The sequence below is a fragment of the Chiloscyllium plagiosum genome, unplaced genomic scaffold (genome assembly GCF_037043375.1).
Source record: "Chiloscyllium plagiosum isolate Xiang-an unplaced genomic scaffold, Cpla_swu_hap1 HiC_scaffold_32, whole genome shotgun sequence".
NCBI classification, from domain to species: domain Eukaryota; kingdom Metazoa; phylum Chordata; class Chondrichthyes; order Orectolobiformes; family Hemiscylliidae; genus Chiloscyllium; species Chiloscyllium plagiosum.
The window spans coordinates 12,517,497-12,541,072 of NW_028270170.1; the positions used below are offsets into that span (position 1 = coordinate 12,517,497).

Sequence of the window (23,576 nt, forward strand, 5' to 3'; positions counted from 1 at the left end):
GGATACAGTATGGGGTAGGTCGAGATGGGATACTCTTCAGAGGGTCAGTGTGGACTCGATGGGCCGAATGACCTTCTTCCACACTGTAAGGATTCTATGATTCAACACTGGCATCCTGGGTCACCAGACGCTGCCAATTAATCATAAGATAGGAACTTCTGAGTCTTAAAGACCCTTGATTGAGCCAACTCCCTGGATCCAGGTAAGTTTCTTTTACTCGTTACCTGGGGATTGGGAGGGGAGAGGGCAGTTGGAGGCAAGGTGAGCAGGTGCCATTTAGAGGTCACCCCTTTTCTTCCCATCCATGCATCGGATTGCCCTGAGATTGGGATAGCTTGATATGTCCCTGCTCTTCAACCCAGCACGCCAGTCACCCTGGTTACGCAGTTGGGAAATTAGCCAATAGGGACTCAGCAAGTTGGGGCTCTTAATTGGCATTAAATGACCACTTCAGGACCTTTAATTGGTGGTGAGTTAAAGTTCTCAGAACGTAATTGGTGGCAAAGTGGGGGGTGGATAGTTCTCCGGGCAATCTCACCCAATTAATTCATCTTCCTGCCACCTCCGAGAGGGGAAACTTCCGCAGTGAAACTTGAAAACTCTCAAAGTTAAAACCACCCAATCAGCAAATCCTCTGCTACACCCTGGATCAGGCTGCCAAGAATCCTGCACCGTTCCTGTGCACATTTATTTTCAGAGCTTCTCTTTGTAGCTGTTCCTAGGCCCTCCCAGTTAGCAGCAGCCAGAGCCCTGGCAGTGGAAAGCCTCCGTTGTAATGTCCCTCGCATCTCATTGAGAGAGGTCAGGCCCTGCATGCTGCTTTCAGTTACTTTCCAATTCCCAAGGTCACTGAAGAACATCCAATATAGTGTTATTAACCACAATGAGCTATCACACTTCAAATTCTGTGTAAAATAAAAAGCTTTAGACGGAATGTTCATTATTGTAGTGCTGTCTGGGGAAATGAATTCCAAACTAATGAAAGAAACAGTTTTTCCACATCTCCATTTTAAATTGGAGACCCCTTAACAGGGTAGATTTATTGATTTGATTTGTTTTTGCCGTATTGACCTAGGTACAATGAAAAGTTTGTTTTTGCCTCCAGTGTGGCCAGCTCATAACCTAAAAAGATCATAGGGTGATTGAACAGAGTGAGGAAAACAATGTTCCGGCTGCAAAGAAGGTGCACAAAAAAACTATTAAAATTAATGTTCAAATTAGACTCGCGTATGTCTCAGAGTCTCACAGGAAAGTTGTGGGGGTAGAGTCCTTGTGTACACTTAAGACTGAGATAGATAGATTCTTGATCAATCAAAGGTTACAGGGAAAAGGCAGGAATTGGACATGATGATCCTACTGAACAGTCTTCTCCTGTTCCAATTTCTTATGATTTTATGATTTTTATTTTGTCATTTTACAGAGATTCTGCTGGATGATTTTCTCCTCACCCACTCGGTCTTCATGCCAACAGACAAGCTGCTGCAAGTTTTACATAAACAATATCCTTCCTTCGAAAAACATTGCATTACTCTCGTTATTAAATCAAAAGGGAAACTATGTCTGTTTGATGAAACCTGTAATATTCCCATCAGCAGCTACCAAGTGGAAAGCCTTTTATGCTTAAACAAATGTACACACGCATTAACGATCATCCCAGCCTTAATTTTTATTTTTAATTGGAGACCTCCCACAAAATTTGAATAAGACCCTGTCATTTTTTTTCTTTTCCATGTTCTCTGCATTTCACTTGAGAAAGTATATATCATGGGTCCCATTTTTCATTTGAGCCCTGGGGGTGGGGAATGTATTTTGAGTTCTAATCTGTCACACCCTGGCTCCCGCCAGAAAGCACTGAATGCAAAGCCGGATGCTTCAAAAGCAGATGTTATGGGAAATAATGGCAGGGAATTAAGGGACAGAGTAATTATTAAACAAGCGTACCCTAAGGATCAATTTCTTTAAGAGCCTTCAATCAACGTCTATAAACATCATCCCATCATGACAGCAAACCAAAACAGATGCCAATTTCCTGATTGCCAACGTCTCCACACTTCCCTGACACTGATTCTGAATCCGTGTGGCAAATTCTCACACTTGAGCTTTTTATAGTGAGGTTGTTTGATTGTGGCACTCCTTTGGATTAGTCTCTAAAACGTACCTCTTTAATAATGGTTTTGTTTTTATATCTAATGTGGCTACTGTATTATATCTAGAATGGTTCAGTGCCATAATATATGTTAGAATGCTTCTGTGAAAAATCTTGGGGCATTTTATGTTCAAGGCACTATACCAACATAAGTTGTTATGATAGGAGGCAAAAGAAAACCCCAAAGTCCTTTGTTTGGTATGCAGTCAGGGTGGGCTGCTTGGAAACCAGCTTGGAGAGGGACTCTCTTCCTCTGCTTCACTATCTGACTGCTGCTGGGTACAAAACTATAGCACTTTAGCCAACCTCGTTACTGAGGCACACCATTCAGCTCCATCTGAGATCAAACCTGAGTTCCTATTAAGGCAATGTACTTCCCAACTAATCATGTCTTCCATTAGCCTAAGTGATGCTTAGTCATCCATGACTTCCATATATGAGATGGATCTAGAGGAATGTAAAATCTGGAGTAGCATTGTTATATAACCTTAGACTTAATCCTAATGATCCTCCTCATAATAACTGCCTCACATCTCAGCCTCGTCCTACACTAGCAATGTTGATGTGGCTGCTGGCTACACATTCCACACATACCAACCTGTTGTTGCAGGATGAGCTTCTATGGAGGGCTTGATATTGGCACCCAGGAGTGAAGCACAGTCCCTTAAGGACCTGCATTCAGATTCAGTGTCTGGACAAAGGAGACCCCCTCCATCTGATCATGAAGGCCATGCCAATGCACAGTGTGCTTTCCTGATGGCATGCCATGGAATAGAAACAGTGGCTCAGTGGTTAGCACTGCTGCCTCACAGCACCAGGGTCCTGGGTTCAATTCCAGTCTCAGGCAACTGTCTATGTGCAGTTTGCACATACTCCCCGTGTCTGCGTGGGTTTCCTTTGGGTACTCTGGTTTCCTCCCACAGTCCAAAGATGTGCAGGTTAGGTGGATTGGCCATGGTAAATTGCCCATAGTCTTCAGGGATGTGTAGGTTAGGTGCATCAGTCAGGGGAAATGTAAAGTGAATAGGATAGGGGAATGAGTCTGGGTGGGATACACTTCGGAGGGTCAGTGTGGACTTGTTGGGTCCAATGGCCTGTTTCTTCACTGTAGGGATTCTATGAAACCATTCCAGTCCACACTGAATGTGCCGAACTCCGTTATCACAGCCTTAGCAGCATTGAACCAATGGGGCCAAGGGATAATATCAGCTGAAACTAACACTCGCCGTCACTATCTGATGTTCTGTATTGAAAAGTTTATGAATGTGCTGGCATGTATCAACATTACTATGTTGGATAAGGATGTTCTTGGGCTCAGACCTCGGCACATGGAGAGAGTAACCTGCATCCTGAGGACTTCCCACGCATGGAAGAGAACACAATGAGTGTTGGCATGCCAAGCGGGAGGGGGAGAGAGAGGGTGAGGCATGCCGGTGGGGGGTGGTGGGGAAAGGAAAGGCAGGCATGCCAGGGGTGGGGGGCAGAGAGGGAGAGGAAGACATGCCGGGGTGAGGAGCCATGCTGGGGGAGGGTGGGGAGGGGGATAGGCGTGCTAGGGGTGGGAGGTAGGGGTGAGGAGGGGGAGGTGCCTGGGGTTGAGGAGGAGGGGTACCAGGAGGGGGTGGGTTGGGGGAGGGGTGTCAGGTGTGCCGGGAGAGGGGGAGGCCAGGCAGAGCTGAGAGAAGAAAGCAGGCTAGGGGACCAAATTATAAATGGTGCTAACCACAGAGCTCGAGGGATTTTGGTGTCTTGATTGCAATAAAGCCAATTGACCACCTCAGACCAATAGCAGTAATAAAAGGATCTCAATAGATAAAACTAGTTGCAGATACATAAGAATTAGGAGGCATTCATTCCTTCAGGTCTGCGACATGATTCAATAAGATTGCCACCGATGGTGGCCTCAGCTCCACCATTAAACAGCGGAATTGTCTTCTTGGACAACAGTGAGATTGGGTTAGAGTTCACTCAGCATTTGAACCCGACCTGTTACGACACTGGGTAAACTCTCCTGCTTAATTTAAAACCAGCAGCACAGAAAAGATTTATCCTGTGCAGTAATCTGTAAAAATTCGAGTGGCCAAGAACTATGTAAAGTAAAAATTAACAACTTTTATTTCTTAAAATAAAACAGAGAATAATTAACTAACCACTATTTACAATTTCTTTCTCTAACCTATCGCTACCTTCCCTTCTGTAATATTAGTTTCATAAAACTCCCAATTAAGATTTTCAAAACAACACTTTTTATCTCATAACCAGTTAACTGTAGGTTCTTGTCTTCGGATCTTCCTGTGTCTTCTTTTCTCCTTGTTAGGAATTTCTGCATCACAGGTTACTGATCAAAAAGCTATTTGTAAGAGAGAGCTATTTTCAAGCAGTCTGTTTACATGCTGGGCTTGGCAATTCTCCTCTTAACTGTTCAATTTTCCCCAGTTTTATACTGCAGACCATCAGATTGTGTCATTGGCTTTTAAGATGGAATTGAGTATATTGACAGTCTTGATTAGAGTTTGATATGTTTCGGGTATAATTTAAACTGATTGGCCGAATTCAAATTTGTTTTTGTCTCCAAGCAACAAACTAATCGAGTTCTTTGACCCAGTGTTACACATTGTTACCATTTTTGGGTACACTTCGTGCTGTGTCCGGTAGTTCTGCTGCTTTTAATTCTCTCAAAAGTAGACTCGCATCTTCATAACGGTCCTCACATCTTTGTTTGCAGAATTCCCCAGAGTAGGAACCACATCCCTCGACCATGACTATTGCAGTCCTATCACATAATGAGCACTCAGTAAAATGGTAAAAGTCAGGAGAGCATTAAGATCCCTCATTGTTTCTTCAACAGGCACTTGCATTTCTAAATCTTTAATGTAGCTGAACACTAGCTGGTTTCGCATTTTTCAAATGGCCCTTTCCTCACTCACAGAGTCTTTTCAAGTGTAATAGCTGTTGTCCTTAACAATGTGCTACGTACTGCATGAGTGCTTCTGAAAGAGCTGAAAACTGGAATGAAGCCTACCCTCAGTTGAAGAAACAGAAGGTTTTGAGAATCACAGTTGAATGGGCAGAAAAGTGCAAGGATCTTCTGCTCGAAGATGAAGTTGCTGTAATGTTGCTGAAGGTAGGATATGGGCCCTTACTGTTTAATTGTTTTTCCTTATATATTTCCTGACTGAAATCCTATTACTGTATGGTGAAAAAAAGGCCTTTATACAATGAGAATATACCAATGATTCAGGATATTTGAAATAAGCATAATTGTTTGAAACCAATTTTGTTGCTTAGACCTGAACTCTGCATTTGCTCTGCTGTGATCTATTCATTCATAGATTTAAGGAAACTCCCTAATTTTCCAGCCTGGCAGTGGTGTTGTTTCAAACTGCTCTAAAGTCTGGATGATAGATGAGCATGATAAGGTTTTCCACAATATTACGGCCAAACTCATTTGTGTGTAAGCTGTGACTTAGTTGGTAGCACATTTGCTGGAAAACTCTAGTTCAGGTCCCACTCCAGAAACTGAGCACAAGATTCAATACTTTTAAGAGGTGCTATCTTTCTATTGCATTTGAAAAAGAGGAGATGAATTATTCCCAGTGTCCTGGTCGATGCCCATGCCTTAGTCATCACCACAATAAAACAGAAATAGATACAGAGAAGTGAAGAGTACAGTCAGTAAGATTGATTGCATATCTTCATCATACTATGTGTTCACCCATCATTATTACAATTCCACAGCCCTACCCTGGGGCATTTCCCTGTCTGACTGATGCTGTGCAATTGTTTCATTAAGAGCTTCCATCTCAGTGTGAAGAGACTTCAGATCAGTTCATATACAACAACCTGCTCTGAAAACTCTGCTGATGTTTTGCTGTCTTTCATATCAAATTCTAGTACAGCAGCATTGTATGGTAAAATGCCCGTGCTGCCTATTTGCTTACTGTTGAAAAGAAGGTTTTCCAAGCTTTGCAAGTCACACATCTGTCAGAAGCCTGGTCCACAGTATTCTTTTTAGAAAAGAGACAATCTACAGCATTGTAAGAAAACAAAAATCAGTAATGTTTGAAATGAAGCAATCCACAACATTCTTGATGGTAAATGTCAATCCACCTTCCAATGTTAACATATTTCGGATCCACATCTTTGCCACAAAATAATTAGTTCTTCTTTGAGACATTATCTTTGAAATCTGTCCTCGAGTTAGAGATCTATACAGCATGGAAGCAGTCCCTTCAGTCTAACTTGTCCGTGCCAACCAAACATTCTAAATTTAATCTTGTGACATTAAGCCCTTATCCATCTAAACCCTTCCTAGTCGTTTGCCCATCCAGATGCCTTTTAAATGTTGTAATTGTACCAGCCTCCACCACTTCCTCTGGCAGCTCATTCTATACACACACCACCCTCTGCATGAAAAAGTTGCTCCTTGGGTCACTTTTAAATCTTTCCCCTCTCACCTTAAACCTGTGTCCTCTAATTCTGGACTTCCCTGCCTTGGGAAAAAAACCGTGTCTGTTTACCCTATCATGCCCCTCATGATTTTATAAATCTCCATAAGGTCATCTGTCAGCCTGAGAGGCTCCAGGGAAAACAGCCTCAGCCTATTCAGCCTCTCCCAATAGCTCAAATCCTCCAATCCTGGCAACATCCTTGTAAATTTTTTCTGAACTCTTTCAAGTTTCACAACATCTTTCCGATAGGAAGGAGACCAGAATTGCACGCAATATTCTAAAGGTGGCTTAACCAATGCCCTGTACATGACCTCCCAACTCCTATACTCAGTTCACTACCCAATAAAGGCAAGCATACCAAATGCATTTGTCAATACCCTGTCTACCTGCGACTCCAAGGTTTCTTTGTTCAGCAACACTCTCCAGGACCTTACCATTGAATTTATAAGTCCTGCCCTGATTAGCCTTTCCAAAATGCAGCACCTCACATTTATCTAAACTAAACTTCATCTGCCACTCCTCAGCCCATCTGATCAAGATCCCGTTGTACTCTGAGATATCCTTCTTTGCTGTCCATTGCATCACCAATTTTGGTGTAATCTTCACATTTACTCAACATATCTCCTATGTTCAAAATCCATATCATTTCTATAATGACAAAAAGAGTGGACTCAGCACTGATCCCTGCAGCACATTGCTGGTCACAGGCCTCCAAAACAGAACCCTTCACTGCCACCTCTGTCTCACCAATTTTATCTAAGAATGGCTAGCCCTCCCTGTATTCCATGCAATTTAACTTGTTAACTAATCTAGCATGCAGAACCTTATTGACTGTCTTACTGAAGTCCATATCGATCGCGTCCACTACTCTGCCTTCACCAATCCTCTTCAACACTTCTTCAAAAAACTTGATCCCCCTTGCACAGAACCATGTTGACTACCCCTGATCAGTCCTTGTCTTTCCAAATACAGAACAACCTCAATTATCCAAATGAGATGGATTGATGGGGGGGGGGGGGGGTGATGGTGGTGGTGGTATTTTGTTCGGATAACTGATCTGATCATAAACCATGGAAGCACTTACGGGACCTTGAGATCTTGTTTGGATAATCTGAAATTCGGATAATTGGTGTTTAGATAACCGAGGTTGTTCTGTACGTGTATATCCTCTCTCCTGGATTCCTTTCCAACAACCTGCCTACCACGGACATCAAGCTCACAAATCTATAGTTCCCTGGCTTTTCCTTGCCACCTTTCTGAAAAATATCCTTTGGGCTAATTTATTTACAGACAAACCATTTAATAGGGTTAAAGGCATTATCTCCAGCCACTAGTAGTCAAGGTAAAAGGCATCAAAGGTATGGAGAGAAAGCAGGAACATGGCATTGAGATTGAGGATCAAATAGTGATTATTATTGAATGGTTTGATAGGCCAAATGGCCTACTCTTGCTCCTAGTATTCCTATGCAGGAAATGCTCAGCAGTTTGAGAGAATTAGAGCCAATGTATTAGATTGTGGCCTTTTGTTAGAACTATCAGGTCACAGACTTGAATCACTAACTCTGTTTCCATCTGCACAGATGCTAAGTATTGCCAGCATTTTCTGATTTTCTTTCAGATTTCCAGCATTGCTAATATTTTACTTTCTCTAGAAAACGGATTTATTTGCTCACTGATCACTTTGCTGTTTGTGAGTGCTTGCTGATCACAAACTAACTTCCACCATCACTCGCACGAACAGTGCCTGCACTTCTCTTCAAAAGTACTTAATTGGCTGTAAAACTCTGAGGTATCTGTTGGTTGTGAAGAGTGGTATACAAATGCAAGTCTTTCTGAATGTTGTGAACCAAGCTTGTGACAAATATGAGACTTGCAGAAATTGGAAAGCCGACTCCGGAGACATGAGCAAATAGGCAGGGACGTTTTGCCAGACAGTGAGCTCAGAGCAGTTTGTATTTATATAATACCCCTGCACTCCCAAGAACAAGACTCACATCAGTGGGGTGAGGCAGGAGAGAGAGATATATGTTGGACAGGAGCTAAGAAGGACTAGGGTGCCGAGCTGAAAAAGTTAAAACCGTGTAGGTTCTTACAGAAGCTTAGGAGGCAGCTTGAGAGCTGGCAAGGCTTTATATGTGTATGTGAGGGTTCAGCCACTGCAAGTTAGACAGATAATGCCGAGAACAAGTAAGACGAAGATGCAAAAGCTGGAGGACTGTACAGCTGGTGAAGGTCAAAGTGATAAAATGGTTATAATCCTGGAGGAACTTTAGAACCAAGAATGGGACTTTGACTGCAATAATAGGCATTGCAGTAAACGGAGGATGGAAATTGGAACGGGTCTTGCACATTCCAGTCAAGATTAGCAAACAGAAACAACTTGTATTTATCTCACATACATGATAACAACACAATCCGAAGAGCTTTACAACCAATGAAGTACTTTTAAAGTGTTGTGTCCATGACGACAAATTGCTCATAACAAGCTGCAACAAACAGCAATACGATGATGACCAGATAATTGTTTTTTTTGTGTGTGAAGTTGATGGAGAATTAGTTATTGATTCAAAGAGTGTTGTGCTAGAAAAGCACAGAGGTCAGGCAGCGTTCGAGGAGCAGGAGAATTGATTTTTCAAGCATAAGCCCTTCATCAGGAATGAGCTGCATTCCTGATGAAGGGCTTACGCTCGAAAAATCGATTCTCCTGGTCCTCTGATGCTATCTGACCTGCTGTGCTTTTCCAGCACCACATTCTTCGATTCTGATCTTCAGCATCTGCAGTCCACACTTTCTACCCAGAGAGCTGGTTATTAGCCAAGATCCCAGAAGGAACTCCCTTGCACTTCTTCAAATTAGTGCCATGGGATCTGTTGCAAACATTCGTAGAGCACTCAGGATGCCAGTTCATCAAATCCATAAAATCTAGCATCTCTGACAGTGCAGCCCTTTTTCATTATTGCACCACAGAGGGTCAGCCTTTGACTTGTGCTCTTAAGGGGGACTTGAACCCTCAATCTTTGAATTCAGAGGCAAGCATTTTACCAACAGAGTCGTGACTAATATGGATTGCAGTGATATTCTGAGATGATTCAAACACAAGTTGTTGAACTCTCATTCCACACAGTGTTGCTGCCTGCAGCTTCAGGGCTTGCAGAGCACTCACAAAGCCACAGGGAGCCTCAAAGATTGCCTCTTGACATAAATGTACAAATCCATGTGCTATCATAATTGTCTTTGGAAATTGGTAGCCAATTTATATTGTGCAAACCTGCCTCAGATGGAGGCTGCTTGCTCTGTGTTGTTTCCTGATTTTGAGTAAACCACAGCACATGCAGAGTTATTGGGAAATCAGGAAGGTAAGTTTGGATTGCTGGCCTCTTCCCTCACCACTCCCCAGTGACGCACATGCAGGGCGGCCTATATGAGCAAGTACTTTTAACCAAGTACCCAGGGCTGGCTGAGAGTTCAGCCTGACAGAATAAGCAGCTGTCTTTCCGCATTGACTGTCAGAACTCACACTTGCAGGGAAGAGGGCAGAGAAAACGCTGGAGGATCTGTTCTCCCATCTTTCACCTCTCCCAATTACTTCCAACACTTCCCATCCCCTACTTAGCCAAGTAGATCCTTCCAGATATTGTTGAGAATGTGGTGCTGGAAAAGCACAGCAGGTCAGGAATGAGCTTCATTCCTGATGAAGGGCTTATGCCCGAAACATCGACTCTCCTGCTCCTCGGATGCTACCTGATCGGCTGTGCTTTTCCAGCACCACACTCTCGACTCTGCTCTCCAACATTTGCAGTCCTCACTTTCTCCTTCCAGATATTGGTTGTCTTTGAATACAGATTTCTTTTTTTAAAGATCTGTATTAAATTTATTTGTCAGTGGCTCTAAGCAAAGAGTCTACTCTGAGCTTCCTGCAGCCCTGGAGACAGCAGAGACTCAAATGGCCTGAATGGCTTTATTTTGAACTGTAAACTTTGTAAGATAATGCACTTTTTTGTTCTACTATCCTGAGCTCAAACTAAAATTTTGGATTTGCCTCATCCGTTCCATTTAATTAAGGGTGGCACGGTGGCTCAGTGGTTAGCACTGCTGCCTCTCAGCACCAGGGTCCTGGATTCGATTCCAGCCTCAAGTGACTGTTGGTCCTTAATTCCTGTTTCTGCGTGGGTTTTCTCCCACAGTTCGAAAATGTGCAGACTCGGTGGATTGTCCATGCTAAATTGCCCAGAGTGTGCAGGGATGTGCTGGCTAGGTGGGTTAGCCATGGGAAACGCAGGGTTACAGGGACAGGGTTGAGGAGGTGGTTCTGGGTGAGCTGCTCGTCAGAGGATCAGTGTGGACTCGATGGGCTGAATGGCCTGCTTCCACGCTGTAGAGAATCTATGACTCTTTATATCCCATCATTGCCTTTTGTGTGATCACTGTTGGTAATTGTACTTTAAAGAGATGGCTGCAGGCATGCTGAGTACACAACTTATTGCTGAACTGGCAAATCTGCACCTATCGTATTTTGCTGAGATAGTTATTGCTGTACTTTCACAGTTTTGCTAAGTCAGCAGTTTAAATATACATATTTTTATTCATGTCAAATAGGACCTGAATGCTATCGCCAGAAAGGACCTGCAACTCTATCCTAATCTGAACGAAGAACTGACGAGGCTTAAGCACATCGTGGATACAGTGGAATACAGGTCAGGGGAGAGGCTGTGTGTAAATGCAAGCTGTATCCAACATGGCATAGGAGAGCCATAACAGTCAGAAACAGATACAGGCCATTCTGCTATAATGCGCATTCGTTAATGCGTATTCACTGTAACACCATTGACGAACTGGGCGCACTGTTTCTGAAGCACGAAGCTTTAAAGGGTGTATTGGTTATAATGTGATTCTGGCCCCATTGGTTTAAATGGTGCTGCTTTACACAATTTTCTCATAAAACGGGATTGTACAAGGACAGAACTGCCACGTTAGAGCAGAATTGACTGTCGGTGTCAGATAGAATTTAGTCAGAAGTCACACCACACCAGATTATATTCCAACAGTGCTGTTCCGAAAGCTTGTGATTTCAAATAAACCTGATGGACTATAATCTGGTGTGGTGTGACTTCTTGTCCACCCAGTCCAACACTGGCACCTCCACATCATGGATAGAACTTAAATTAAGGGCAAGTGCTGACTTCAAGTTTAATCCCTGCTAAATTGGCCAACCCTCAGCTTGAGCTCTTTTAGGGGAGACTGAAGTCCTCAGAACTCAAAGATGAAGGAAAGAAGGGGCCGGTAAGGCCACTTATTCTTGAGATAGGCAGGAGGCCGTTCCAGTATTTGTCATCTCCCCTACAGCATCTTTGAGCAAGTGGTGGTAGCCTTCCTTCCTGAACCATTACAGAACCATTTGCTTTCAGCTGCTGAGCAGGAATTCCAGGATGGCACTGAAAGAACGGCAATATGTTTCCAAGTCAGGATGGTGAGTGGCTTGGAGGGGAACCTGCAGGGAATGATGTTCCCATTTATCTGCTGCCCTTGTCCTTCCAGATGGTAGTGGCCGTTGGTTTGTCAAAGGATTGATATATTATTCATTCATGCAAAGGATGCAAAGTGAAAATAAAATCTGGTTTGGTTGTGATGACCTACATATCGTAATATGCTGAACTATTCACCATCTGGCTTCATGCAGAAAGAGTTGGTGAATTGTCCGAAACCTTTTGTTGATACTTTTACCTCCAGACTCTCCCTTTGTTTAAACCAAACATAAAATTTCAGACTCCTTTGTTAAGAATTAAACTCGGGTTCTCTGGATTGGGTTATGTGAGAAAGTTCTGCATCTGTAGGCTTTTGAAATTTTCGTTGCGCGCTTCTCTTTTGGTGAGAAGGTAAAAATATTGGCGAGGGGTAAGATTAGACTGCTTGGCTGAGAGTCGAGAGCCATCTAACTCTTTAAGAAAGAGGCTTGTTTGATTTTTGTAGTCAGAGGATGTGTTGTGCAGGCAAACATGTCCAGTGGCAATATGACAATGAAGGCTAGAAACAGGAGATTCAATCAGAGGTCAGAGCCTTACTGACACACTCTCAGAGACTCCATCCTACCTTCCAAGGGAAAGACAGTATGGTTCGGTGGAGCTAAGCAAACTATGCGAGTGCTGCAACAGATGTTTTTATTGATATTTTTTCCTAGTTGAATAATGAGCTGCACAACCACAGATCAATATCCTAGCTTGTTTGAGTGATGTTTTATAACACATTTTGGTGTCAGTAAAGATTCTGACTCTGCCTGTGGAGCAAATAAACCACCCTCTGGCATCCATAGAATTACTCTGAGATATTCATTTAAATGATAAAGCATATTAACACACTGTTACTTGTTAACAACACCCTGTAGGTGTTCACCTAAATGCCTAAACGCTGTATCTGGTGTTGGAATGCTGACTCACAGTGTGACACAGGCTTGCTATTAACATTATTTATTTACCTTGCATGCAGGCCACCTGAAGAATGCAGCCACTTGAGAAAGAAACAGGTAAAAGCCTCTCCTTAGCTCTTATATTCCGGATAAGCTTTTCAACGGTTAAGAATTAAGATTGCTGGAAACAGAGGCATGTTGCCTAAGGTTTTTGCCTTGCAATCGTCAGCCATTTATCCCACAGAGTGGTCTGATTGCATTGTCATGTTGACCCTGATGAGCCAAGGCATTGCCTTTCTTAAGCTGAAACTCTTCCTCTGCAAACAAAAGGAATATGTTCCAGCCTTGTGCCTTTGTTGCATTCACCAGAAGCTTGGAAAGCCAATATTTCTCCATTGCTTTCTCCAGGATTATGCTCAGCCCTCAGAGTTGAGAAAGGACCTCCTTGAAGGTGGATAAATCACCCGGGCGGCATGGTGGATTGGTGGTTACTCCTGCTGCTTCACAGCACCAGGGACCCGTGTTCAGTTCCAGCCTCAGGCGACCTTCTGTGTGGACTTTGCATGTTCTTCCTGTGTCTGCGTGGGTTTCCTCCAGGTGCTCCAGTTTCCTCCCGCAGTCTAGATGTGCAGGTTAGATGGATTGGCCATGGGAAATGCAGGGTTACTGAGATAGGGTGGAGATGGGTCTGGGTGAGCTGCTCTTCTGAGGGTCACAATGGGCCAAATGACCTACTTCCACACGTAGGGAATTCTATGATTCTATACATTGTATCCCAGGCCCATTCCCAGGAAGTGTGGATGCTATGAGGATGACTTTCCAATCCTGACCAGTTGCAGGGTAGGGCCAGGAGGATTGGAGGACCACACACATTACATCACTGTTCAGAAAAGGTGAGAGGGATAGTTGAAATAACCATAGGCTGGTCAGTCTGACCCCAGTGTTGGGGAGATTACAAGAAACAATATCAAGAGAGAAAGAGAGAGAATTGACAGTTAACTGGAAAGCCTGTTTCCTCTAGCTGAGAGGTCACCAGGAGGCACAGATTTAAGGTCAAAGTATTAGAGGGTCAGGACAAACATTTATTTACATCCTGAGGGTGATGGGTGTCTGGAACTCATGGCCAGTTTGATGGTTAAGTTGAAAACCCCCAAATCATTTAGAAGGAACTTAATTCTGTGTCAGAAACATTGTAACCTGCACGGCTGTGGACCAGGAGCTGCACAATGGCATTAGAAGCAGTAATTAGTTTCGTCAACCAGTGCAGATAGAATGGGCTGAATGGACTCTTTCTGTGCTGTAACATTCCAGGAGCTCTATGGACCAATCAGCACTCTTTTCACCAGAGGTGTAAATTATTCTGGTTGTTTAAATTTTGGCATCCTAGCATTTGTCTTGCAAAGCGAAAGATGAAAATCTTAGACAAAATATCCGCGTTTTAAACAATAACCTCATTCTGTTCTAACAGACACAGATAAAGTATGAACTAACGGGTGGGTGGGTTGTGAAGGGAACTGAATAGTAGTGGAATATCCCATGGGTTTTTATGTTGCAGTCAAGTCTGGAGAGACTGGATGCTGAACTTTACATTAGGTCGAGTGAACCCCATAGGCTTGCAGCCAAAAGTATGGCACAAATCGGCACTGAATTCGGCAACCTCTTTCAGAGTACCCGTGAAGACAGCTTGCCTGTCTCGCTGGGAGCTTCTCTGAGATTGAGCTGAGGTTCTGAACCTGAACCCCGCCTGAGCAGAGAGTGTCCAAGGTGAAAAGTATTTTACTTGCCAACACTGAACCTCCTCATCCACGCCTACTCCCCAACCCACCCCATGATTTTTTATCGGCCCACTATGACACAAATTTAATTTATTTAACAGCATGGTTTGATGTGACAGAATATAAACAAATTTACTGAATTGGTTAGAAGCTTCTGATCAACATGGGCATCAAAATTGAACCCAACAGTGAGGGTAAGAAGCAAATAGATTATTAGATGTAGAAGGTATAAGAAATAATAATCATTTAATCAAAGTACAATTTAACATCTATTGCTAATTAAGAATTAAAGATCAGAAGAATTATACTTGACTGGCCTTTGTGCACCATAATTCTCTGTTTATTTAGTCCTTCCTGACACACCTATTAGACTCAGAGAACATAAGTGCTATGCCAATATTCGTGGTTAGTTCTCCAATTTCAAATAACCTCCCTCCCCATCCCTGACCCCCTTTCCAGCCTTTCCCCTTCCCTTCCAATGCTCTCTGCCACTTACCTGGTTCATTCCTCCCATTAACCAACCAGATCGTACCCGCTACCTGTCTTCACCTGTCCCCATGTCACCACCCTGCCCTAGCCTCCCCCTTTATCTGCAGCAACCCCCATATCCACCCCCAGTCCTGAAGAAGGTTACACCTGAAACGTCGACTTCTGCACCTCCTGATGCTGCCTGGCTTTCTGTGTTCTTCCAGCCTCCTGCATGCCTGTATTCATGACATTGGCTCTCCATTCAAACTTAAAACATTTTGAGTGAGTAGTTAAGAATATTGATGCTACTAAATGTTGGACACCCAAGTCAAAGTTGAGGAGACACTTGTTTTTTAAACACAGTGGGGCTAGACAGTGCATTGCTGGAGTTAATGATTGAAGCAAAGACTATGTCAATATTTAAAAAAAGGTTAGAGAAGTGTTTGAATGAAGCAGGAACAAAGACAGATGTTTTATCTGGGATTAGAGGCCCTGCCAGTGTGGAGAATGAACATCAACATGAACTGGTAAAAATTAACAGTCTCTTTCCATGCAATAAATTGTCATTTTTTGATACCCAAAGAACTTATTTGACTTCATGCATTTAGTGGCTCCGAAACCGGAGACTTGTAATAAGTCAAGGAATCTCACATTCAAGAAGTTCACATCATCATTAGGATGTCTAAAAGTTGCCTCACAGTCAACAGCTGGAGGGCTGAAAAGGTCATGGCGCAGTGGCAGTGAGAAATTTCACGTGGCTGTTAGAGCAAGTGCACGGTGACTCAGTGGCTAGCACTACTGCCTCACAGCACTAGGGTCCTGGGTTCGATTCCCACCTGTCTGTGTGAAGTTTGCATATTCTCCCCTTGTCTGTGTGGGTTTCCTCTGGGTGCTCCGGTTTCCTCCCACAATCCAAAGATGTGCAGGTCAGGTGAATTGGCCATGCTAAATTGCCCACAGTATTAGGTGTGTTAGTGGTAAATATAGGGTAGGGGAATGGGTTTGGGTGGGTTTCTCTTTGGAGGGGCATGGTGGACTTGCTGGGCCGAAGGGCCTGTTTCCACACTATAGAGAATCTAATCTAATCTAAATCTAAGGGCTGAAGAGGTCACAGCACTGTGGCAGTGAGAATTCTTACCATGACCTCTTCAGCCCTCCAACTCTTTGACCACATGATGAAAAAACTTGCTATTACAGCCACGTGAAATTTCTCATTAGCTGTCAACAAGCTGCTTTGATGTGTAGTCACCGTCATTTTGTCAACAAAAAAAAGGCAGTCACCTTTTGCACAGCTCGATTCCACTCAAAGGAGTGAGTGGTCAAGATATTTTGGTGAGTTAACTAAGTGATAGATTAAGGAGAATGTAGGTATAAGATTAAAATTAGTGGATTTAGAAGAGAGCAAGAAGTAGTTTTTATGTATAAAGACATGAAACTGTGGAACTTTGTTTCTCCCCCAGCTACAAACTCTGAAACTTTATCAGTACTCAAAGTTTGATTAAGTAGATGGCTAAAAGAAGGAGGGACAAAGACATTTGGGAACAGGTCAGCATAATCATGAGGTGGATAATCCCAGGCATGGGCTGGTTGGAATGAGTGGTCTGTTACCATGTGGTAACTTCAGTTTGTTTGCAATCTTGTGGCACATTACCCATCCCTAATTGCCCAGTGGGCAGATATGAGTCAACCACATTGTCGTGGGTCTGGAGTCGCGTGGAGGCCAGACCACACAAAGATGGTAGATTCCTTCCCTAAAGGACGTTACTGAACTAGATGGGTTTTTCCTACGATTGGCAACGACTCTTAACCCCAGGTAAAATTCAAATTCTACCATCTGCGATGGTGGGATTCGAACCCGGGCCCTCAGAACATTAGCTGGGTCTCTGGATTAACAGTCCAGCAATAATACCACTTGACCATCACCTCCTCTGAGAGGCTGATTGTCAGCCAGTCAATCCTTCTAGTACACATGATGGAGATTGGAACAGGTTCCTGGTCAGCCATTCTACAGAAGGCAGTGATAAACTGTTGCAGTATTTTGCCTGGAAGCATGTTTCAATCCAGTGGAGATCCATGGCACATCTCCTCAAAACAAGAACAGGAGAAAATACAGATAGGCACTGGGAGCTCTTTCTATTCTTGTTCAGTTAAAGCTGTGGGATCTTTCATCTCCCAATTCAAACAAGCAGATGGTGTTCCCTTACCATCTCCCTGGAAAGGTGGCACATCACATAGTGCAGCATTCCTTTCTCACTGCACTAAAGTGTTATCCGAGGTGATGCTTTTGACCTTGAATACCACCTGAACCTGCTGCACAGAGGAGACAGCATAAAGTGTGCAATACTTGCAGCAATTAAAGCCAGGTCCCCAGGTAGAATCTGAAGAGGAAGGAAAAGTAGTAGCAGATTATGTGGCCTGTTGATAGGCATTTTTATCTGGTGCAACTCCATTCTAAAGAAAAGCATTACAATTTGCTCTTGGAATGTGAATGGGAGCTGACCTGAGATAAACAATGCGGGAAAGAGAAAGAAAGCTTGATGTGCCAAGCAGCCTTTCCAGTTTGAATTGCTGTGCTCTGCAAAGAAACCTTGGCCTTTTCCTGATGAGATACTCAATGATTTGTGAATCCTAATGGATAGAAATTCTACTCCTTGATATTTAGGAGATGGGAAAGTATTTGCTGTCTAACATTCTCTGCCCTCTGACAGGTTAAACCTTTGTTCCGTCACTTCAGTCGTACTGACATCTGCCTGCAGCAGAGGGAGCCTCTCCGTGGTACAGATGAGAGTAAGTTTCAGTAGCTGCCCATTGTTACTGTATGGGGGGCTCTGTTGAGCTGAACCAGGCGAACTCTCTTACTAAACTTACTAAACTATACCCATGTTAGACAGGTAAAATGCTTCCATTGCAACTGAAGCAGTCCATATTATAGGGGTGGAAGACACATCCATGTTGAATAGGTTTGTACTGATCTGTGACAGAGAAGGAATGATTCACTTGCTGAGTCAGGAATGTTGATGTTCACATTCAAAGGCAGCTGATGATTCAACATTAGAGGGGGTACAAGTCTGACATAGCATTCCAAATATGTGACTCCATTCAGTCAAAAGCAAAAGTATAATTGTTTATCCAGAAAACCAATGATACAATTCTAGATGTAAAAAGCTATTTTGAGAAACAGAGTTAATGTATATTAATTATTATATTCATGCAGTAGGATTTACCTGAGTCCATGCATGTAGGAGCAAATGGTACAATGTAGTGTCCCTCTCTTTGAGCCAGGAGACCTGGCCTCAAGTCCCATCTGGGTCAGAATTTGTACTAACATTTCTGAAGAGGTTGATTAAAATTACCTACGGAGGATCAGACTGCAACATTATGTCTCAGTACGTTAATGCGTTCAATGTTTAACTTCTCCAGTCCTTATTCCTGATGGATAGGTCCACTCTATTGGATAAAGTCCTGCAAGGGTTTTCCATTGCGTTCTGCTCTTCTTTAGGTGGATTGGGGAGGATTTACACACTGCCAACCAACTGGTTCACCCAATGCAGTTTCCATGGCCAACAAGTGAGACCCAGAGCTTTGGGTCCTCCGGAACACTACCTACTGCTCCACAAGACCTACTGAGTAAAGACTGAGCCCTTCACTGCTTGGAGGTCCTCAGTTATAACAACCAAACAGTTGTATTTAGCCAGGTACAGGCAGACTGACTGGCACAGTGGCTCAGTGGTTAGCACTGCTGCATCTCAGCACCAGGGACCCAGGTCTGATTCCTCCCTTGGGCGACTATCTGTGTGGAGTTTGCACATTCTCCCCATATATGTATGGGTTTCTTGCAGGTGCATCAGTTTCCTCCCACAGTCCAAAGATTTCCAGGTTACTTCGATTCACCAGGGATGTACAGGCTGGGTGGATTATCCTTGTGAAATGCAAGGATAGGAGGTGGGTCTGAATGGGATGCTTTTTCGAGGGTCAGTGTGAACTCAGTGGGTCAAATGGCCTGCTTTCGCACTGTAAGAATTCTATGATTCTAAATGTAGGTAGAGTCTGAATGCTAAACACTTTGTAGAAATAATTGCATGTTGTTTCTGTTTCTGTTGTTACTGGTTCTTGTGTTGTCCTGATGCTCACCTCTACTTGAGTTACCCTAATATATCTCTTCATTTCTTTCCCCCTCTGCCATCAGTTTTCTGTCGTGTCTACGCGAGTGATCACTCCTATGTCACCATCAAGAGCCGACTGTCAGCGTCGGTGCAGGAGATTGTGCTGGCTGTAGCTGAAAAACTTCAACATTCTGAAGAAGAGTCCAAGGAACCAGTGCACAAGAATTTGTTGCTGGTCGCTTTAAGATCATCTGGGGGTATGTTCTTGTTACAAATAATCATCTGGACATATGAACCATGAGTGTTGCTTGAAAACGGTTAAACTCATCAAGGCTGTGTGTTGCTCTCACCGGGACATTCAGTCAGCACAAAAGATGGATTAAGACTCTCTTCTCATACAATAAAAAATGTTGTTCCCCTTTACATTTGTATTCTTGCACATTGGAGGAGAAAGTGAGGACTGCAGATGCTGGAGATCAGAGCTGAAAATGTGTTGCTGGAAAAGCGCAGCAGGTCAGGCAGCATCCAAGGAGCAGGAGAATCGACGTTTCGGGCATTCCTGAAGAAGGGCTCATGCCCGAAATGTCGATTCTCCTGCTCCTTGGATGGTGTCTGACCTGCTGTGCTTTTCCAGCAACACATTTTCAGCTCTATTCTTGCATATTGTCCTGATGAAAGGAAGATGACAAGTTATGACAAAATGCTTCTTTTCTCAATAATACCTTGTTGTGCATTTAGCCTAAACCCTTGCTCTTTGCATGTTTGGCTTATGTAATTGATGCTCAGTAATGTTGGTGCAACTCACTGACTGCATTTGGTGAGCTGTCATGTATTCTGGGTTACCCGAGGCATGGGTAACTTTCACATTATTATGCCATTTCCTCTAGTTTCTGAACCTGCTTAGAGTGCTTTCTGCAAACCAAAATCTTTAAAGGGTGCCTGAGAGTCAAACTCTCTCTCCTCACACCTGCGAGAGAACTCTGTTTGCACAAAACTCTTTGAACTACAACATGTTGTTGACTGTTGAAGTATCCATTATGAATGAGTCAATCTGTCATCATTAAGTCTCAGGATAATTTACAGAGTCCCTTGACTGTGGGCCAAGGCTGGTGGTGAAGTTCATCACCAAGTTGAAAAGGAGTAGAAGAGAAAGGAAAGTTTGCATTTATTTAGTGCTTTTCATCATTTTAGCTTGTCCCAAAGCACTTTACAACCAATAAAGTGTATGATTTGGAGATGCCGGTGTTGGACTGGGATGTACAAAGTTAAAAATCACACAACACCAGGTTATAGTCCAACAGGTTTAATTGGAAGCACACTAGCTTTCGGAGCATCGCTCCTTCATCAGGTGATAGTGGAGGGCTCAATCCTAACACACAGAATTTATAGCAAAAATTTACAGTGTGACGTAACAAAAATTATACATTGAAAAATTGATTGTCTGTTAAGTCTTTCATCTGTTGAATACAGTGATAGTTTCACTTCTTTCATGTGTAAATCACAAAACCTCCTTTTTAAAAAGTTGCATTCTCAGGTTAGCTGTTAACAATGGTGATAGCTAGACAATATGTTGAAGGTATTAGCCCCCTGTGTTCTCTGTCTATGCTGTGATGTTTAGATTTGTTCTAATCTAAAAAGCGCGATAACAGAGTTTTACATGAATTCATGCAGTTTTTGAGCAAAGTACAATGTAACCCTGCAAGTACAAATTCACCCCACAAAATATATGTGTGCATATGGGTCTTTGTCTGTGCGTGTGTGTGTCTGTGTCTGTCTGTCTGGGTTGGGGGTTGTGAGTGTGAGAGAGAGTGTATGTGTATGTGTGTAGTGAGTGTAGAGTGTCTTAAGTCTGTGAGGGGGTGCATGTGAGAGTATGGGAGTGTGTGTGTCTGTAAGGGTGTGTGTAGGTGTCTGTGTATATGTGTGTCCGTGTGTATATGTGTATAGGAGTGCCTTTGTGTGTGTGTAGGTGTGTGTGTGTATGTATAGTGCAATGGTGGTCACCTGTAATGAGGCCCTCCCTATGGGTACAGAACTTAGCTATCAGCCTCTGCTTGGCCACTTTTCACTGCTGTGTGTCCCGAAGTCTGCCTTGGAGGATGGTCACCCGTAGGTCTGAGATCGAATGTTCTGGACCGCTGAAGTGTTCCCCAACTGGGAGGGAACATTCCTGTCTGTTGATTGTTGTACGGTGCCCATTCGTCCGATGTTGTAGCCTTTGCTCGGTTTCCCCAATGTACCATGTCTCAGGGCATCCTTGCCTGCAGCGTATAAGATAGACAACGTTGGCTGAGTCACATGAGTACCTGCCATGTACAAGGTGGGAGGTGTTCCCATGCATAATGGTGGTATCTATGTCCACACACTGACACATCTCGCAGTGTCCACCGTGACAGGGTTGTATGGAGTTGTCCTGAGAGCCAGGCAGTTTGCTACGAACAATGATCTGTTTGAGGTTTGGCGGTTGTTTAAAGGCAAGTAGTGTAAGTGTGGGGAAGGTCTTGGTGAGGTGCTTATCCTCATGCCTGAAAGGGCCTCCATTTAACATTTCCTATGAAGGACAGCCCCTCCAGTAAGTGCAACACCCTCTTGGTACAATAGACTGGAGCGTCAGTTTAGGTTGTGGGCTCAGGACTGCAGAAGGGATCTTGCATCCCACAACCCTCTGATTCTGTGGTGAGAGTACAACTGGACAACACTGTTTCCAACATTAGCAGGCAGGAGCATCAGATTATCAGATATTCGGAATTAGATATTTGTTGACTGGAGGAGTTGCACCTTATTGAACTTATTTGCAGGGTTTCAGTGCAGAGATGAGAATGGTTGTCCCCCGGTGTATTTGAAATTTAGGAATCAACAACAAGACCATTGACTGTCACAGTAAAAGAAGGAACCACACAAAGGTCCTGCTGATGAGTTCAAATTACTCTAAGTTCAAAGAATCTGCGGCTGGATTAGAGCAGAATGATGTCACTGTGATCGGGATATTATGTTACGTTTGTTAGAAAGTGCAATTTATTTAAAAGGGAGATTGAATGCTGGAAAAGGTGGAAGTCAAAGTTGATGATTGTCCAATTGGAAATTTCAAATGGGTCCAGTTTAATCTCTCAAGAGCAGTCAGCGAAGGCTGGTAAAGGTCCCTAATGCACTTTCATCTTCTGATTCTTTGCTGCCATAGTAACACTGAACCTGTGCCTCCAATATGATCCTCAAACACTTTCTTTTCACTTTTGTTTGCAGAGAAAACAATGTTTCGGTTGGACGAAGATTCCGTGTTTACCACTTTGGGCGTTAACACTCACCTGTTTGCCTGTACAAAGGAATCTGTGGAGTCTCTGGTGAGACAGAAACCTCCCACTACATTTCAGAACTATCCAATAATGTTTTCAATCCCAACATGGTCTTATGTTTTCCTGTCTCTGTAACCTTTTCAATCTTTGGAAACCTCTGCACCTCCATTTCTGGAATCTTAAGCATCTGCATTTTACAATTTTACTCTTAATTTGTTCACGGGCTGTGAGTGTCCCTGCCTAGATGGCATTTATAGCCCATCCCTATTTGCCCAGAGGGCAGTTAAGAGTCAACCGCATTGCTGTGGGTCTGGAGTCACTTGTAGGCCAAACCAGGATGGCAGTTTCCTTCCCTGAAGGACATCAGTGAATGGGTTTTTCCTGATTCATGGTCATCATTAGACTCTTAATTCCAGTTGTTTAATTGAATCCAAGCCCCACCACCTGCTTTGTTGGGATTCGGACCAGATGATGACTCGGGTCTCTGAATTAATAATCTAGTAATAGTACCATTGCCTCCCAAATGTTGCACCATCAATGGCCATGCCTTCCACTTTCTACATCCCATGTGTCTTTCCTTCAGTCTCATTTGTTAGTTCCTCCAGTCTCATTTCTGAGGGCTGGGCCATGGATTTCCATTGGACTGATGGACCAGATGAAGAAAGTATTGCAGGGGTTTGCCGTATCCCTCTGCAGGGTTGCTGACCAAGAGTCTCTGCTGCTCACCATTGGGTGTATTGAAGGGATTGACAGGCTGACAACCAGATGTTTGGCCATGTTAAAAGTGCATCTTCCATGGCCACCACAGCCTAGTGCAGATCTCAAACTGGGAGCTTCTAGCACAGAGGTAAGGACACTGCCCATTGCACAAGACCTCCTGTCTACACCCTCACCTCTGGACGTTTCTCTGTCTTTCCCTCTAGCTCTCCTCCTTTTAGACTCT

The 23,576-nt window shown here is 43.5% G+C and overlaps 1 protein-coding gene across 1 annotated transcript in view; it reads left to right on the plus strand.

Moving 5' to 3' along the window:
• Window positions 1-23,576, plus strand: part of rapgefl1 (Rap guanine nucleotide exchange factor (GEF)-like 1) — an 89,452-nt gene that overhangs the window by 37,068 nt on the left and 28,808 nt on the right. The window contains exons 3-9 of the mRNA XM_087977797.1: window positions 1,421-1,499; window positions 5,120-5,270; window positions 11,194-11,291; window positions 13,078-13,114; window positions 17,949-18,027; window positions 19,427-19,600; window positions 22,584-22,681. Coding sequence (XP_087833923.1) covers window positions 1,421-1,499; window positions 5,120-5,270; window positions 11,194-11,291; window positions 13,078-13,114; window positions 17,949-18,027; window positions 19,427-19,600; window positions 22,584-22,681 — 716 coding nt within the window. The remainder of the gene's footprint in view (window positions 1-1,420; window positions 1,500-5,119; window positions 5,271-11,193; window positions 11,292-13,077; window positions 13,115-17,948; window positions 18,028-19,426; window positions 19,601-22,583; window positions 22,682-23,576) is intronic.